This window comes from Coregonus lavaretus, assembly GCF_964263955.1.
Source record: "Coregonus lavaretus genome assembly, chromosome: 11".
In the NCBI taxonomy this organism is placed as follows: domain Eukaryota; kingdom Metazoa; phylum Chordata; class Actinopteri; order Salmoniformes; family Salmonidae; genus Coregonus; species Coregonus lavaretus.
Genome location: NC_139998.1, coordinates 7,401,120 through 7,419,977, shown reverse-complemented (window position 1 = coordinate 7,419,977; position 18,858 = coordinate 7,401,120). Strand labels below are relative to the sequence as shown.

At 43.4% G+C, this 18,858-nt stretch overlaps 1 protein-coding gene across 1 annotated transcript in view; it reads right to left on the bottom strand.

Annotated features, from left to right (window-relative positions):
* The window catches only part of LOC311137662 (PDZ domain-containing RING finger protein 4-like), a gene marked incomplete at both ends in the record, with an annotated part of 112,840 nt that overhangs the window by 6,937 nt on the left and 87,045 nt on the right, over window positions 1-18,858 (bottom strand). Inside the window, 3 exons of the mRNA XM_084172182.1 lie at window positions 8,462-8,563; window positions 10,865-10,927; window positions 18,527-18,625. Of these exons, the coding sequence (XP_084028308.1) occupies window positions 8,462-8,563; window positions 10,865-10,927; window positions 18,527-18,625 (264 nt within the window). The remainder of the gene's footprint in view (window positions 1-8,461; window positions 8,564-10,864; window positions 10,928-18,526; window positions 18,626-18,858) is intronic.

The following is an 18,858-nucleotide window of genomic DNA, read 5'->3' as shown; positions in this document are numbered from 1 at the left end:
CCACCTCATCGGGCGGGAGATAAACCTCCGGGTAGACGCTGTGCCTCCCAGGAGTCATGTGTATCCCCTGTCGCAGGCTGAAACAGAGGCTATGGAGACATACGTCTCCGAGTCCCTGCGCCAGGGGTTTATACGTCCCGCCACTTCACCCGCCTCCTGAAGTTTATTTTTTGTGAAGAAGAAAGACTGAGGTCTGCGCCCTTGCATTGATTACCGAGCACTGAACAAGGGGACAATACGTTATAGTTATCCTCTACCCCTCATTCAATCGAGTCAATGCATGGGGCGCGCTTCTTCACAAAATTAGATCTCCGGAGTGCGTACAACCTGGTGCGTGTCCAAGAGGGGGACGAGTGGAAGACAGCATGCAGCACAACCACGGGGCATTATGAATACCTGGTGATGCCCTATGGTTTGATGAACGCTCCATCCGTCTTCCAGTCCTTTGTGAACGTGGTGTTTCGGGACATGCTTGGTCGCGGTGTAGTGGTCTACATCGATGACATTCTGGTGTATTCCGCTATGCGCGCCGAGCATGTGTCCCCTGGTTCGCAAAGTGCTGGCCCGACTGTTGGAACATGACCTTTATGCCAAGGCAGAAAAGTGTTTGTTTTTCCAACAGTCCGTCTCCTTCCTCGGATACTGCATTACCACCTCAGGTGTGGAGATAGAGGGAGATCGCATTTTTGACGTGCGTAATTGGCAGACTCCAACCATGGCTTTGCCAACTGCTATCGGAGGTTTATCCGGGGCTTTGGCAAGGTCGCAGCTCCCATCACATCTCTGTTGAAGGGTGGGCTGTCCCGGCTCCGCTGGTCTGCTGAGGCTGACAGGGCCTTCAGTAACCTGAGGGTTCTGTTCACCTCAGCCCCGGTACTGGCCCATCCCGATCCATCACTACAGTTCGTAGTGGAGGTGGATGTGTCCGAGGTAGGGATAGGCGCTGTCCTATCGCAACGCTCGGGCACGCCACCCAAGCTCCGCCCCTGTGCCTTCTTCTCCAAGAAGCTCAGCCCAGCAGAGCAGAACTACGACGTTGGTGATCGGGAGCTGTTGGCTGTTGTCCGAGCCCTGACTGTGTGGAGGCACTGGCTCGAGGGGGTGAAACACCCTTTCCCCGTCTGGACGGACCACCGAAACTTGGAGTACATCCGGGCAGCGAGGAGGCTGAACCCTCGCCAGGCCAGGTGGGCCCTATTCTTCACCCGGTTTGATTTTACACTATCTTACATCCCGGGTACGAAGAACGTGAAGGCAGATGCACTGTCATGGCTGTACAACACAGAGGAGAGACACCCCCATGCTCCCGGCCTCCTGCATTGTGGCGCCGGTAGTATGGGCGATGGACGCAGACATAGAGCAGGCATTACGCACAGAGCCATCTCCACCTCCACGTGCCTGCTCTTGTCCGTGACCGTCTCATCTATTGGGCACACACGTCCCCCTCCTCTGGTCACCCAGGTATCGGTCGTACAGTGCGCTGCCTGACCGGAAAGTACTGGTGGCCTACCTTGGCTAAGGGCTCACGACTTCCTCCCAAGCTGCCTCCTCTCCATGTTCGGGCAGGCTTCGGCATTCGTCGTCACCGGCCTTCTAGCTACTGCCGCTCCTCATCTCATCATTCCATTGGTTTTGTCTTGTTTATTACACAAACCTGGTTCATATCCCCTCATCAGTACCTGTATAAGTGTTCCCTCTGCCTTCTTGTCTTTGTGTGTGATTGTTTATTGTGGAGGAGAGAGAAGCTCGGTGGAGCTCCGTGTATTTTGTTCGCCGGGAATATTCCCTATGTGTCTTGTAATTTCCAGTGCGCACTGGAGTGTTTTTACGCATTACTGCGTAACTCCTATTATTCTGTGATTTACCCTCCTGCGCCTGACTCCTTCAAAATCACCTCATCACATCAAGGTTGATCAATGGAAACAGGATGCACCTGAGCTCAATTTCGTGTCTCATAGCAAAGGGTCTGAATACTTATGTAAGTACGTTTTTTTTAAACCTGTTGTAGCTTTGTCATTATGGTGTATTGTGTGTAGATTGATGAGGAATAACATTTGTTTAATCAATTTTAGAATAAGGCTGTAATGTAACAAAATGTGGAAAAAGGGAAGGGGTCTGAATACTTTCTGAATGTTCTTAACTGACTTGCCTAGTTAAATAAAAAATAAATACAACTTTCCGAATGCACTGTACCTTAGGAAACGTAACATATCATACTAATTGGGGTGTCCTTGATTTACATTTACTATTTTACATCTAACCCTGAGTCCAAGTTGCCCCTGCACCTGTTCCGACAGGTGCATGATAATGGCCCATTCTAAATCAAAACTAATATATACACAGTACCAGTCAAAAGTTTGGACACACCTACTCATTCAAGGGTTTTTCTTATTTAAATTTTTTTTCTACATTGTAGAATAATAGTAAAGACATCAAAATGATCAAATAACACATATGGAATAAAATAGTATCCCAAAAAGTGTTAAACAAATCAAAAATAAATTTTATATTTGAGATTCTTCAAAGTAGCCACCCTTTGCCTTGATGACAACTTTGCACACTTTTGGCATTCTCTCAACCAGCTTCACCTGGAATGTTTTTACAACAGTCTTGAAGGAGTTCCCACATATGCTGAGCACTTGTTGGCTACTTTTCCTTCACTCTGCGGTCCAACTCATCCCAAGACATCTAAATTGGGTTGAGGTCGGATGATTGTGGAGGCCAGGTCATCTGATGCAGCACTCCATCACTCTCCTTCTTGGTAAAATAGCCCTTACACAGCCTGGAGGTGTGTTGGGTCATTGTCCTGTTGAAAAACAAATTATAGTCCCACTAAGCACAAACCAGATGGGATGGCGTATCACTGCAGAATTCTAAATAAATCACAGACAGTGTCACCAGTAAAGCATCCCCACACCATAACACCTCCTCCTTCATGCTTCACGATGGGAACCACACATGCGGAGATCATCCGTTCACCTACTCTGTGTCTCACAAAGACACAGCGGTTGGAACCAAACATTTCAAATTTGGACAGAGCAAAGGACAGATTTCCACCGGTCTAATGTCCATGGCTCGTGTTTCTTTGCAGAAGCAAGTCTCTTCTTATTATTGGTGTCCTTTAGTAGTGGTTTCTTTGCAGCAATTCGAAAATGAATGCCTGATTCACGCAGTCTCCTCTGAACAGTTGATGTTGAGATGTGTCTGTTATTTGAACTCTGTGAAGCATTTATTTGGGCTTCAACTTCTGAGGCTGGTAACTCTAATGAACTTATCCTCTGCAGCAGAGGTAACTCTGGGTCTTCCTTTCCTGTGGCGGTCATCATGAGAGCCAGTTTCATCATAGCGCTTGAGGGTTTTTGCGACTGCATTTGAAGAAACTTTCAACGTCTTTGAAATTTTCCGGATTGACTGACCTTCCTGTCTTAAAGTAATGATGGACTGTCATTTTTCTTTGCTTATTTGAGCTGTTCTTGCCATAATATGGACTTGGTCTTTTACCAAATAGGGCTATCTTCTGTATACCACCCCTACCTTGTCACAACACAACTGATTGGCTCAAACACATTAAGAAGGAAAGAAATTACACAAATTACACAAATTAACTTTTAACAAGGCACACCTGTTAATTTAAATTAATTCCAGGTGACTACCTCATGAAGCTGGTTGAGAGAATGCCAAGCGTGTGCAATTCTGTCATCAAGGCAAAGGGTGGCTATTTGAAGAATCTCAAATATAAAATATATTTTAATTTGTTTAACACGTTTTTGGTTACTACATGATTCCATATGTGTTATTTCATAGTTTTGATGTCTTCACTATTATTCTACAATGTCAAAAATTGTCAAAATGAAGAAAAACCCTTGGGTTTTTACTTCACCTTCTATAATGGTATTTCAATGTTCGGTTTGTTAAATGTGATACGCAACTTAGGCGGGTGTAATGTCCGTTTTTATAGTTTACTCTGTTTGCTACTTGAGTCGTCTTTCTCCCTCCTCCTGCTGCATATCGCTTTACCAATCCCTGCCCCGTCACTCAAGGAGAGAGCAGTTGCTCTACCACGGCGTCACGAACACTTTCTTGTCATTCACTCTGCAGTCTGCATTGTCATATAGGTGCAACAAGTTTTTGAAAACGATGCTGCCTTCCACAAGCGTTCTACAATTACACTATTAGTGTGTGTATCTTACTGTCTGCAAACTGTCTGCTAGTTTGTCTTTTCTTAGCAAGTTGTGACAAAAATATATATTTTTGCTGCTAATGCTAATCGCTAGCTTGCTAAATGGACTAAGAGTCAGACCAAACGTAGATAGCTAATACAGCAGCGGTTTCCATACTAGGGCTCGTGACCCCATGTGGGTTCGCCTGATATGAAAATGGGGTTGCGGGACATTTTACGAAATCCTGGAGAAAATATATATATACAAAAAATATATATATTATAATACCGTCTTTGTATCTCAAAATCATTTTAATGTGGTTAACTTTAAAATCTAAAAGATAAAATTCAACCAGAGAGCGCCTTTAGACCATGAGAAAAAGACGCACTTTACCGTTGCACTTGAATCATTCCCATGGTGAATGGCTAGGCCCGCTACACTATGAAACCACACACTATTGCAGAGACTTTGATATTACCAGCCACAATTGATTTGGTGAAAACAATGTGTGGGCAGGCAGAGGCACAGAAACTCACATCAATACCTTTGTCAGTTAAACAAATAATTTATGCTATTGCTAGCAATCAAGAGGAAACTCTGACTGAACAACTCAACAACTCCCCAGTTTATGGTGTCCAAATGGACGTTAGCTGTTAGGGCCGTGATGCCCATTGACTTTTGTTTGCTATACATGTCGGGGGATGCTATTCACGATTCCCGAGCATGAAAGGGCACAGGGGATGTTCAGTGTGCTGCGTGGCTATATTGATGAAAATCAGATTCCATGGGATCGAATGGTGGACTTTCGCACCGATGGGGCTCCATCTAAAGCGGGAAGGCGGGCAGGCCTCGGCACTCTAGTTATGAATGTGTCTCCCTCTGCCATATGGACACATTGTATGATACACCGAGACCAACTGGCTGCAAAAGAGCTGAGCACAGAACTCGGAAATATATACTGCAGCAGGTAACTTCGAATGTAAACTACATCAAACCACATCCAATGCGCACACGGCTGTTCGCAAAACTATGTGGAGATATGGGATCAGAGCATGACAATGTTCTATTTCATACTGAGGCTTGGTGGTTATTGAGGGGGAGTGATGGTAAAGATTTTTCGCATTGAGAGAGGAACTGTTGTCATTCACAATGGATGTAAAAAAAACTGACCTGGTTGACTTTCTGTGTAATGAAAAGAAAATGTGTCTCCTTGCCTATGTAACAGACATATTTGGGAAACTGAACGAACTGAACGCAAGCATGCATGGGGAAATACAAAACATTCTACAGATGAGTGACCAAATCAGTGGATTAAGAGAAAATAATTGTTATTGGAGAGAGAGTCTTTCAAAAGCACATTAATCCGCTTTCCAACCGGTGTAGCATACCTGGCATATTAAAAACGTAACCGCAGGAAGCACTTCCTCAATTCGCTATTTGAGTGCAGGCTACGGATGTTTTTTTTAGTGGGCCATTCTAAATAAAACAAAAATCCACACATACAGTATATTAGTAGGCTATATGTAAAACCCTGATTAATTTGAGAATAGTCTGTTGGGTGAGAATATTATCAAGTGCTTGTCAAATTGTGAATGAGAGACTGATGAAGTGTGTGCAGCCTGCACAAGAAACAGAGCAGAGCTCATGCCTTTCATGCAACTTTTTTTAAATCTTAATTTGAGTCACATCATGCTGCCATAGAATGTATTAGATATCAAAACATATAGCCCAACGTTTGTATTACAACTAAAGTTGCATAAATAACTCTAAATTAAGCATATTGGAGGACCTGTTTCAAATGATCACTTTGTTATCTGCTCAACACAGAATAGCTGCATGTACGCACTCCCTCGGAAATCATTTGGGAAAAAATATCCTTTCTATTTTATTCAGCTATGTTCAATTGTATTCTTCATACTATAAAATAATTTAAAATAATGCCACCGGAATTATAAGAAAATCTTGTATGCTAAATGAAGTAGTGTAGCCCACAGCCATATGGCATAGACAGATCAGGACCTAACATAAGGACAACTCAGAGTATGCTATTCTGTTCTTCTGAAATAGGCTACATTTTCTTCATATCAAAATGTTTCCTTAGACCTGCCTAAAATAAAGAATGGATGTTATGTGATAGTGTAGGCTATATTAAAAGGGATTTATTAGACCTTTTAAAATGTAGATGTTCCAAAGGTCTGCATCAGTGGCTTGTAGGCTATGCGTGGAAGCCAGGAGATGCTAAATGTGTTTATGTTAATTAACGGTCAATTACCGTGAGACCTGCAGTTATTTGCATGACAGTTACCAACTGACAAAACTTTATGACCACCACAGCCCTATGCACACACACACACACACACACACACCATTCGCCATGGCCTTGGGCCTGAACTCACTGCATATTAGCATGCCATTAGTTTTTATGGCGTACCGTTGGAAGTCAATTACAGCGGCCGGTGCTATATAAAAATAAAACATGATGTGAGGTGGTGTTTATAAAGGGGCATGTAGCAGCCCTGCAATGTTTCATCTAAGAAACACAAGTGGTATATTTACAGCCTTAGGGCTGTGTTTTGGGTGTCATGTACAGTGAGGGAAAAAAAGTATTTGATCCCCTGCTGATTTTGTATGTTTGCCCACTGACAAAGAAATGATCAGTCTATAATTTTAATGGTAGGTTTATTTGAACAGTGAGAGACAGAATAACAACAAAACAATCCAGAAAAACGCATGTCAAAAATGTTATAAATTGATTTGCATTTTAATGAGGGAAATAAGTATTTGACCCCCTCTCAATTAGAAAGGTTTCTGGCTCCCAGGTGTCTTTTTAAAGGGAGTGCTCCTAATCTCAGCTTGTTACCTGTATAAAAGACACCTGTCCACAGAAGCAATCAATCAATCAGATTCCAAACTCTCCACCATGGCCAAGACCAAAGAGCTCTCCAAGGATGTCAGGGACAAGATTGTAGACCTACACAAGGCTGGAATGGGCTACGAGACCATCGCCAAGCAGCTTGGTGAGAAGGTGACAACAGTTGGTGCGATTATTCGCAAATGGAAGAAACACAAAATAACTGTCAATCTCCCTCGGCCTGGGGCTCCATGCAAGATCTCACCTTGTGGAGTTGCAATGATCATGAGAACGGTGAGGAATCAGCCCAGAACTACACGGGAGGATCTTGTCAATGATCTCAAGGCAGCTGGGACCATAGTCACCAAGAAAACAATTGGTAACACACTACGCCGTGAAGGACTGAAATCCTGCAGCGCCCGCAAGGTCCCCCTGCTCAAGAAAGCACATATACAGGCCCGTCTGAAGTTTGCCAATGAACATCTGAATGATTCATGATGCTTTGGGTGTGTTTTTCTGCTATGGGGACAGGACAACTTCACCACACCAAAGGGACGATGGACGGGGCCATGTACCGTCAAATCTTGGGTGAGAACCTCCTTCCCTCAGCCAGGGCATTGAAAATGGGTCGTGGATGGGTATTCCAGCATGACAATGACCCAAAACACACGGCCAAGGCAATAAAGGAATGGCTCAAGGAGAAGCACATTAAGGTCCTGGAGTGGCCTAGCCAGTCTCCATACCTTAATCCCATAGAAAATCTGTGGAGGGAGCTGAAGGTTCGAGTTGCCAAACGTCAGGCTCGAAACCTTAATGACTTGGAGAAGATCTTCAAAGAGGAGTGGGACAAAATCCCTCCTGAGATGTGTGCAAACCTGGTGGCCAACTACAAGAAATGTCTGACCTCTGTGATTGCCAACAAGGGTTTTGCCACCAAGTACTAATGTTTTGCAGAGGGGTCAAATACTTATTTCCCTCATTAAAATGCAAATCAATTAATACATTTTTTTGACATGCGTTTTTCTGGATTTTGTTGTTGTTATTCTGTCTCTCACTATTCAAATAAACCTACCATTAAAATGATCATGTCTTTGTCAGTGGGCAAACGTACAAAATCAGCAGGGGATCAAATTATTTTGTCCCTCACTGTATGTTAACTCAGGATGTCATGAATAAAGATACCTCTAATGACTGGTGCATTGATCCTATGGCCTACAGTATGGACCTGTGCTTACCGTAAGGGTGGGTTAAAGGAATAGTTTACTCTCGAGATAAGTAAACAATTAGGATTGGGGTAGAAAAAAACTGAAAACAATCCCTTCAACTCCATCAGTGGTGGTAAGCTCACCTGTATCTCAGGTCTGGCGACCAGCACGATGTTCCTACAGTAGTGTGCGTGTGTGAGTGTGTGTGTGTGTGTGTGTGTTTGTGTGTGTGTGTGAGAGCTCACCTGTATCTCGGGCCTGGCGACCAGCAGTACGATCTTCCTTGTGTCTACACTGGAGAGCAGAGCTACAGCCTCCTCTCTGTCCTGCACATCCTGACCATTGATCTGTGGAAACAACACACACTGTTATTCATACACACACACACACTGGAGAGACACTGCCCTACAGAGAGAGAGAGAGAGCAGTTGCAACCTGAAGTGGAGGCAGGAGTCCCACTATACAGTATATCACACACTGTCCTGTTATAACTCACACACGCACATACACACGCTAGAACACACACACACACACAAAGGGAAGGGCCACTTTCCCTCTTTTTTAAAATTTAACTCAGTCGAACACTGTAGAAAGAGCCCGGTTGGCAGACAGCTAAAGGTACTGCACCACAAGACAGTCCCTCCTCCTTCCTGTGGATCTGCAGCCTATGTGTCCACTCTGTATTTCATTGCAGGCCAGGCAGGCAGGACCCTGGCTGGATTGATCATGAATGGGACAGTGGTCTATGGACCGATCGTCTGCACTAGAAATGCTCTGCTCCTGAAAGCATCCAGCATCTGGAAGCAACACACATTCATACATACAGATGCCCCACACAATTAACTGAGCCGTGACAGGGGGCGTTCGTCTTTCTCTGCCCAGAGTAATGTCCCTGTCAGCGGGGGATAATAGTAGAGGGGTGCCGGGCGTGGAGGCCTGGATCACAACCCCTAACCCAAACCCCTCTCCCCTCACTTTGCCTCGTAGCTCAAATCAGTCACACAACACATTATGACCTGCACCGCATGAAAGACACGTGCACACACGGACAACGCGCCACGCGGCAGACAATTAGGAAATCAGCCAGCGCCGGCCATACATTATCTCTCACCAAACCGTGAAGAAAAAAAAACTGTGCTTACCTAACGCCTTCTTCCTCAATCCTCTTCCTCTCATTACTGCACTGTGTACTCACCTCTCTCTCTCTCTCTCTCTCTCTCTCTCTCTCTCTCTCTCTCTCTCTCTCTCTCTCTCTCTCTCTCTCTCTCTCTCTCTATTCAATTCAATTTCAATTTAAGGGGCCTTATTGGCATGGGAAACATATGTTTACATTGCCAAAGCAAATGAAATAGATAATAAACAAAAGTGAAATAAACAATAACAATTAACAGTAAACATTACACTCACAAAAGTTCCAAGAGAATAAAGACATTTCAAATGTCACATTATCTCTATATACAGTGTTGTAACGATGTGCAAATAGTTAAAGTACTATCCCCTCCACTCTCCTGAACTCATTAACCCTTACTCTGAGAGTTCACTCTGACTGATACAGACCACTCTCTAACAAACATTACCGCCTACTTCTGCCATTCTCCTCAAAAGCATGTCTCCACTCCCTCCAGCACTCTCGCTCACATTACTGTAACAACCTTGTGCCTCTGCCTCCCAAAATCATTACTGCTCTCAGTCTCTACAGCACACTTACACTTTATACCAGTGATCACCAACCTTTTCCGAGCCGAGATCCCATTCTGAGATCTACCGCTCAGATGTTTGTTTTTAAACATGACTTAAAAAACCTAAGCCTATACAACCTTAACCTCCCAAAACATTACTAGCCCTCTCTCTCCACGAAGCCCTCAATCTGCCTCTCCCTCCAAATATATGACCTTACTCTATCCCTACCTCCCAAAACACCAACCTCTCTAGGATCCTGCACTCTATTACACCTTAAAACATCCCCCTTTTCCGCCCTTCACCCTACAAGAGAACAAAGCTCACAACCGCCCTCCCTCTCCAATAACATCATAATGGTCCATACAGCTCCACTGACTCTGCTGTTTGTTCCTCTAACCCCACCAGAAGACTCTCTTTGGAGGGGGTACTAATAGCCTCCAGGGTCCACCGACCCTCCCTGGCCCAGGGATGGAGCTGAGGGGTAATAACATGGAGAGACTCTCAGTCTAACCCAGGGGTTTGTGTGTGCGTGTGTGTGTGTGTGTGTGTGTGTGTGTGTGTGTGTGTGTGTGTGTGTGTGTGTGTGTGTGTGTGGAAAGGGAAGAGATCTGGTGTGTGTGCATTCTTGTGGCTGTGTGTGTGTGTTACCCAGAGGTGGGGGGTATATCTGGAGCACGGTGCATCCTTAAACTGCTCTTACGGCTGTTAAAAAGCCCAGTCGGATGCTGAGTCGGTAACTAAAACAGCCAGAGGGACATTTCCTCCCCACTAACCACCACAGAGGGGGTGAGTTTCTCTTTTAATATGCCGCTGTTAAAAATGAATGGGTTCTCGTGCTGGGAGACAATGGCAGAGGGAGGTGAAATAAAAAAGGGTTTATGTCACCTCTGATGAGAAATGAGTGGAGACGAGAGAGAGAGAGAGAAAAGATGGGCTGAGGGTAAAGATAGAAAGAAATGGTTTCCTACCTGTAAAATGTGGTCTCCTTCTCTGATGCGTCCGTCCCGTGCAGCGATGCTGTTTGGCCCAACCTGATGGGGAGAGATTGTTTGAATCAAGCTCACAGAACGGGACCGGCGAGTGCTGAAGCGCGTAGCACGTAAAAATCATCTGTCCTCTAGTTACAAACTGCCTCTGGAAGCAACGTCAGCACAATAACTGTTTGTCGGGAGCTTCATGAAATGGGTTTCCATGGCAGAGCAGCTGCACACAAGCCTAAGATCACCATGCGCAATGCCAAGCTGTGTAAAGCTCGCCGCCATTGGACTCTGGAGCAGTGGAAACGTGTTCTCTGGAGTGATGCATCACGTTTCACCATCTGGCAGTCAGACGGACAAATCAGGGTTTGGCGGATGCCAGGAGAATGGAACCGGTCCGAATGCGTAGTGCCAATTATAAAGTTTGGTGCAGGAGGAATAATGGTCTGGGGCTGTTTTTCATGGTTCGGGCTAGGCCCCTTAGTTCCAGTGAAGGGAAATCTTAATGCTATTGCATACAATGACATTCTAGATGATTCTGTGCTTCCAACTTTGTGGCAACAGCTTGGGGAAGGCCCTTTCCTGTTTCATCATGACAATGCCCCCGTGCCCAAAGCGAGGTCCATACAGAAATCGTTTGTCGAGATTGGTGTGGAAGAACTTGACTGGCCTGCACAGAGCCTTGACCTCAACCCCATCGAACACCTTTGAGATGAATTGGAACGCCGACTGCGAGCCAGGCCTAATTGCCCAACATCAGTGCCCGACCTCACTAATGCTCTTGTGGCTGAATGGAAGCAAGTCCCCGCAGCAATGTTCCAACATCTAGTGGAAAGCCTTCCTAGAAGAGTGGAGGCTGTTATAGCAGCAAAGGGGGGACCAACTCCATATTAATGCCCATGATTTTGGAATGAGATGTTCGACGAGCAGGTGTCCACAAACCTTTGGTCATGTAGTGTACCTATACAACTTTACTGAGACCACTGACCTGTAAAAGCATCGTCTAAAATTCTTATGACATCCAATAATCATTTAGTCCCCAATATAATTATATAACACCTCTGTAGGTTTGTAGTAACAACTGTTATACAACACTTCCAGACAAAGGACCTCTTTCAACACCATCTGGTGATTGGTTGAAGCCCCTGCTGCTAGAGGAAGGCCTTAGCTGTCAGAATGTGTTATAGCATCTGTCCAGTCCAGGTATCAAGGCCACTTTACCCTACTGCTGAAGCAGCTAAATGAACAGAGCTACAAACCTGTCAGGACATGTGTACGTCTGGGGAAAGTACATAAAGTAACACAATCAGGGAATACTGTGTGTGTGTGTGTGTGTGTGTGTGTGTACTCTGCTTCTTTATTTGTTGATTTCCCTGTTGGGCTAACCTGTACCCTCCATCCCTCCTGTTGTGATTGGTAGATGTAACATACCAGATACAGAGAGATATAGTATCCATACACGGCCCATCCATGTCTCTTCCTTCCCATGATTCTCCCTGACTAATGATACTGAGCGAAGAGGGCAGGCCACTCTTTCAACGGCCAATCAATTACTGCCGTCTGGGGCCATTCGTTTTACTCTGTCCAATCAGGCGGGATCTCCTGAGATGGCTGGGCCAGCCTGAATGTTTCATCTTCATGATGGTCCGGTGTGTGTGTGTGTGTGTGTATGTCACAAAGGACAGTTCCTTAAAAAGGGCTGCTCTGAGGTTACTGGGGCTGGGGAGGGACTCTGCTCTCAGCTCCGGCCTGTCCTCGATTTCTTGTGTCACGTCTTCTCTCCTTGCATCCCTCTTGAAAAAAATGTTAAGGAGAAGAGTAGAAAGAACTGGAGGAACCGAGGAAAGGGCTTTTGCGATTCACCCAATGTCACAACATGTGGAGTGATACCCAGAACCTGAACTCTCATGGAAGTTTGGCTTGTGTTTTACCTGAGTGGGTTGTAATAGATGCAATGTTTCTATAATGAAACTGATCTATAGGCAAATCTATAGAGATAGTGTATTATACAGAACTGTTGGTTTATAGTGTTCAGAGTGTGTTTAACTAACACATGTTGATCTAATAAGAAAAGCAATTCCAGTTGTTATTGTGTTTTATAATGACGCTGATAACCAATATTGGTCCCACAATGAACACACTACAACTGGTCCCACTTTAAATGACGTTCAGCTTATAAAGGCTTCATAAAGCCTTCATAAGCACCACATAAATGTGTTACAAAGTATCTATAACCGTATGTCATGCTTTATAAAGGGTTCATAAATGTGTCAACTGTGTGACAATAACCAATGTCAAATATGACATAACCCACTGTCGAATATGATATGCTTTATAAAGGGTGACATGTTGTGCTGAAGGATGGCATACGCTCTAAAGTGAAGTCAAGGCCAACTTTGAATGGTTGATATCCCAGGCTTATATGTGCTGTGTGTGCAATAGCCTGGGGACAACGTTCCACCAAGAAACACTTACCTTGATGGAAGCCCCCAACCTAAAGAAATTGAAAGTGTCTTTCTTCTGTAACCAAGTTACATGTTCCTCAGTACACAAACACACACAAAACAAAAAACTAGCCATTCCGTGCGGTGCTGGGCCCAGTCAGGTCTTTGACACATTCACAGACTCCCCGCTGAAAGATCAGCCACAAAATGTTGGCACCATTGTGACAGGTTGTAATCAAGCCCTGGTCTCCAGCATGGGAACAGAAGAGGAATACCTGGTGCGGTGGCCTCAGGTTAGACTACTCTAAATCATCTTGGTTCTGACACACACACACACACACAAACACAAGCTTTGCAGGTCCATCAAACCATTTAAATACCTCTAACACCCTACAGTAACATGTGGATCATGAGAGAACCTTCATAAATCAGCAGAACATGAATAACCTATTTATTGACACTTTATATAGTGTCCAGTAATACTTAGTATGTCATTCATTACACATCCATAAAGACTCTGTATCGCATGACGCTGTACTTAATTTAAACTCAGACTCCTTTGGTCATTTATAACAAATACATGAATGCCTTATATCATATGACACTGTACTTACTATGAAGTCAGACACCTTTGGTCATTCATATCACCTACTGTACATAAAGGCTTAGTGATGTAAACATAACTGTATTAACACTTAGGGAATTATCACTAACAGCTAAAACAAATAAACATTAAAGACATGTTTAAACCATACATTTCCTTTTTTGCGAACTCATCACGTGATCAGCGGCTTGTCAGCAAGACAAAAAAGTACTTCCAGGTCACGGAATTTTGGAAATAAAAATTATGTGACCTGGGAAAAACGTCCCCCACGTAATAGTAGGAAAATGTCAATAACCATTCATGATATATGAAAAATAATTGTCTAAACATTAACAATTATTCATATTTGTTCATATTTAAGTGCCATTTGCATTACATTTTGGTTTTATAACATGTTCCAAGGTCAAATAAATGCTCCCAATGTGAATCATCAGTAGGGTCTGTAGAATGTATATATGGTGTCATTTCATGGGGCTCATGGGAGTGTTGCTGGCCTTTTACTCCACTCATTCCATTGGCAGCCGAATCACATCACATGTGTGCTTACTGCACTACAGAAAACCTGCTAACCAAACAAAAGTGCAGGGCATGCTCACTGAATTAAAGGGCAACTACACCAGAAAATCAACACTTCTTAGATTTTTCCCAGACCTCAAAGGTCATCCCCTGATGTGGTTTAAGCATTGTTTTGAACACAGAAAATCCAATTTAGTTGTTTTTCTATTAAAAAAGTGTGAAAAAACGAGGGTAAACCAGAACAAATGGGGACTTCCAAAACCTGGAAAAACAAAACCAAGAAAACGGAATTTGGGGTATGACTGCACTTTAGAATGTGTGTCATCCTGCAGTATACCATTTTGGAGGAAGTTGAGCTCACGTCCAATATTGACTATGCACCCAAGAGGGAAAGAGGTGGGGCCATCCTAGAAATGTTTTAGTGTAGAATAATATATACAATTTAGCAGACGCTTTTATCCAAAGCGACTTACAGTCATGCGTGAATACATTTTTACGTATTGGGTGGTCCCGGGAATCGAACCCAATGTCCTGGCGTTGCAATGCTGTACCAAGATGCATGACAGGGTTATAAATGCTTTGTGAAGCCTTAATTTAATATGATTTATAAGGCCTTTATTAAGCGGTGCTTATGCCACCCCTCATATTGTATATAGTGAGTTATGTCAGATTTGACATTGGTGGTTATGTCACACAGTTATGAACCCTTTATAAAGCATGACATACAGTTATATATGATTTGTAACACATTTATGTAGTGTTTTAGAAGGCTTTATGAAGGCTTTATGTATAATATAATAAAATATATATAATATGCCATTTAGCAGACGCATTTATCCAAAGCAACTCACAGTCATGTGTGCATAATTATTATTTTTTCACGTATGGGTGGTCCCGGGGATCGAACCCACTACCCTGGCATTACAAGCGCCATGCTCTACCAATTGAGCTACAGAGGAGCACATAAGCTACACGTCATTTAAAGTGGGACCCTACAACTTATAAAGGCTTTATAGAGCATATATAAAGTCTTCATAAACACTACATAGCTTTTTCTCAAACCATTTATAAGCAAAGTTATACTACACAAAGCATGATGCAAAAAGGTCCTTTACTACACTACATCTTGTGCTTTGCCAAATAGTATGCATGATACTGAATAATTCATTGGTATTTCTGTGAGATCAGGGCACACAGAAACACAATCCACTATCTCAAACACAGCTGAAATACGGATTCATTCAGTACATTCAGTACGGGACATTCAGTAGGAGCTCATCTGAATGCAGCACGCGCTCCTTGGCTTGACTTTTTATAGACTGAACACTTGAGAGGAGAAGCAGCCCAGTAACCACAGACTATAGCGATCTGTATTCAACTCATGTTCAGCTGCATAAACCTTGCGGGTCTGAGCTAACTTCAAACGATTGAGAGAGAGAGAGGAGAGAGAGAGAGAGAGAGAGAGAGAGAGAGAGAGAGAGAGAGAGAGAGAGAGAGAGAGAGAGAGAGAGAGAGAGAGAGAGAGAGAGAGAGAGAGAGAGAGAGAGAGAAAGTTGGGCAGAATGGAGGAGAGGACAGTGCTTTGGAAGTGCTGCCAATAAGGTGGAGAAACAGAGAAAAAAGCCTTGTCTGTGGGCACAAATAAGGTAACCTCAGCTTGCGAAAAACATGCCAGTTCTATTTGAAGAACAGGGCTATACACTCAAAGAAAGACTATAGTGCCTTTTTATATGAGTTGGTTTAATGTATATTATTGTAAATATAAAAATTATGAAGTGCCAGTCCAACGATTTATGTATTTTTAGTCTGTGTAATCATATTAAATTACAGACACTCTACATATTCAATATTAACTAAGATCTGTATAAGAAGACACAGAGGAATCATATTCATGTCACAACTGAAAGTCTAGCATGCTGTATTTCTTTCACAGTTATATCAGTGTATTTACAGTGCATTCGGAAAGTATTCATCCCACTTGACTTTATCCACATTTTGTTACGTTACAGCCTTATCTAAAATGGATTAACTTATTTTTTCCCCTCATCAATCTACACACAATATCAAATAATAAAAAAGCGAAAACAGGTTTTTAGAAATGTTTACAAATGTATTAAAAATAAAACAAACAGTAATACCTTATTGACATAAGTATTCAGACCCTTTGCTATGAGACTCGAAATTGAGCTCAGGTGCATCCTGTTTCCATTGATCATCCTTGAGATGTTTCTACATCTTGATTGGAGTCCACCTGTGATAAATTCAATTGATTGGACATGATTTGGAAAGGCACATACCTGTCTATATAAGGTCCCACAGTTGACAGTGCATGTCAGAGCAAAAACCAAGCCATGAGGTCGAAGGAATTGTCTGTAGAGCTCCGAGACAGGATTGTGTCAAGGCACAGATCTGGGGAAGGGTACCAAAAAATGTCTGCAACATTGAAGTTCCCCAAGAACATAGTGGCCTCCACCATTCTTAAATGGAAGAAGTTTGGAACCACCAAGACTCTTTCTAGAGCTGGCTGCCCGGCCAAACTGAGCAATCGGGGGAGAATTGCCTTGGTCAGGGAGGTGACCAAGAACCCGATGGTCACTCTGAAAGAGCTCCAGAGTTCCTCTGTGGAGATGGGAGAACCTTCCAGAAGGACAACAATCTCTGCAGCACTCCACCAATCTGGCCTTTATGGTAGTGGCCAGACAGAAGCCCCTCCTCAGTAAAAGGCACATAACAGACCGCTTGGAGTTTGCCAAAAGACACCTAAAGGACTCTCAGACCATGAGAAACAAGATTCTCACATCTGGAAGAATCCTGACACCATCCCTATGGTGAAGCATGGTGGTGGCAGCATCATGCTGTGGGGATGTTTTTCAGTGGCAGGGACTAGGAGATTAGTCAGGATCGAGGGAAAGCTGAACAGAGCAAAGTACAGAGAGATTCTTGATGAAAACCTGCTCCACAGCGCTCTGGACCTCAGACTGGGGCGATGGTTCACCTTCCAACAGGACAACGACCCTAAGCACACAGCCAAGACAACGCAGGAGTGACTTCGGGACAAGTCTCTGAATGTCCTTGAGTGGCCCAGCCAGAGCCCGGACTTGAACTCGATCGAACTTCTCTGGAGAGACCTGAAGATAGCCGTGCAGCGACGCTCCCCATCCTCCCCAAATACAGGTGTGCCAAGCTTGTAGTGTCATACCCAAGAATAATCGAGCAGGTAATCACTGCCAAAGGTGCTTTAACAAAGTACTCAGTAAAGGGTCTGAATACTTATGTGATATTTCAGTTTTTTACTTTTCATACATTTGCAAAAGTTCTAAAAAACAGTTTTTGCTTTGTCATTATGGGGTATTGTGTGTAGATTGATGAGGGAAAAAACAATTTAATCAATTTTAGAATAAGGCTGTAACGTAACAAAATGTGGAATAAGTCAAGGGGTCTGAATACTTTCCGAATGCACTGTATTTACTTTGATCCATAGTGATTGTAGCCCATAGTAATTGTAGTATGGTAGTATTAGTATAGTAACCCCCCCATGCATAGTCACTACCCACAAATTACCTCGACTAACCTGTACCCACGCACATTGACTTGGTACCGGTACCCCCTTGTATATAGCCTCGTTATTGTTATTTTATTGTCTTACTTTTTATAAAAAAAATTACTTTACTTTACTTTATTTAGTAAATATTTTCTTAACTCTATTTCTTGAACTGCATTCTTGGCTTGTAAGTAAGCATTTCACAGTAAGGTCTACACCTGTTGTATTCGGCGAATGTGACAAATAAAATTTGATTTGATTTGATTTAAATAGTAGCTGTTATTTTGGTGTTTGTTCTAGAACTCTGAGGAAAGGAAGCATTGCTGAGTGTTGTGACATTAGACGTGTAGGTGAAGTGAGAGCTTAAAAAAATACCTATTTCTGAATAAGTGTGGCGTATATAATAGTGTTTTCTTAAGTGAAAACTATAGGGACGGAGAGAGAGAAGAAGAAGGAGGAGAAGAATGAGAAGAAGAAGAAGAAGAAGAAGAAGAAGAAGAACAGCAGCAGTTCCCTAGCTACGCTCAGTCCCACTCCTGCTGTCTCACCTCGCTGACATAGATAGCCATGTCCTCCTCCTCGTCTGTCCTGTAGCACAACGTCAGGCCCAGCTTCTCCTGGCTGTTGAGTCGAGACAGCTCCACCTCCTACAGACATACAGAGAACAGAGGTCAACAAACCACACATGGATAATAACACTAACCAGCTTCTCCTGGCTGTTTAGCCGACACAGCTCTACCCCCTATACACACAGAAGGGACAAGAACACACCACCTGTGTTGTGTCATTAGAGCAGATACGGTGGCAATAAATTGAGCAATTGCATATTTTTGAGTAGAAGATATTAGTCTACTTTGAGACAACATAAACATGCACATAT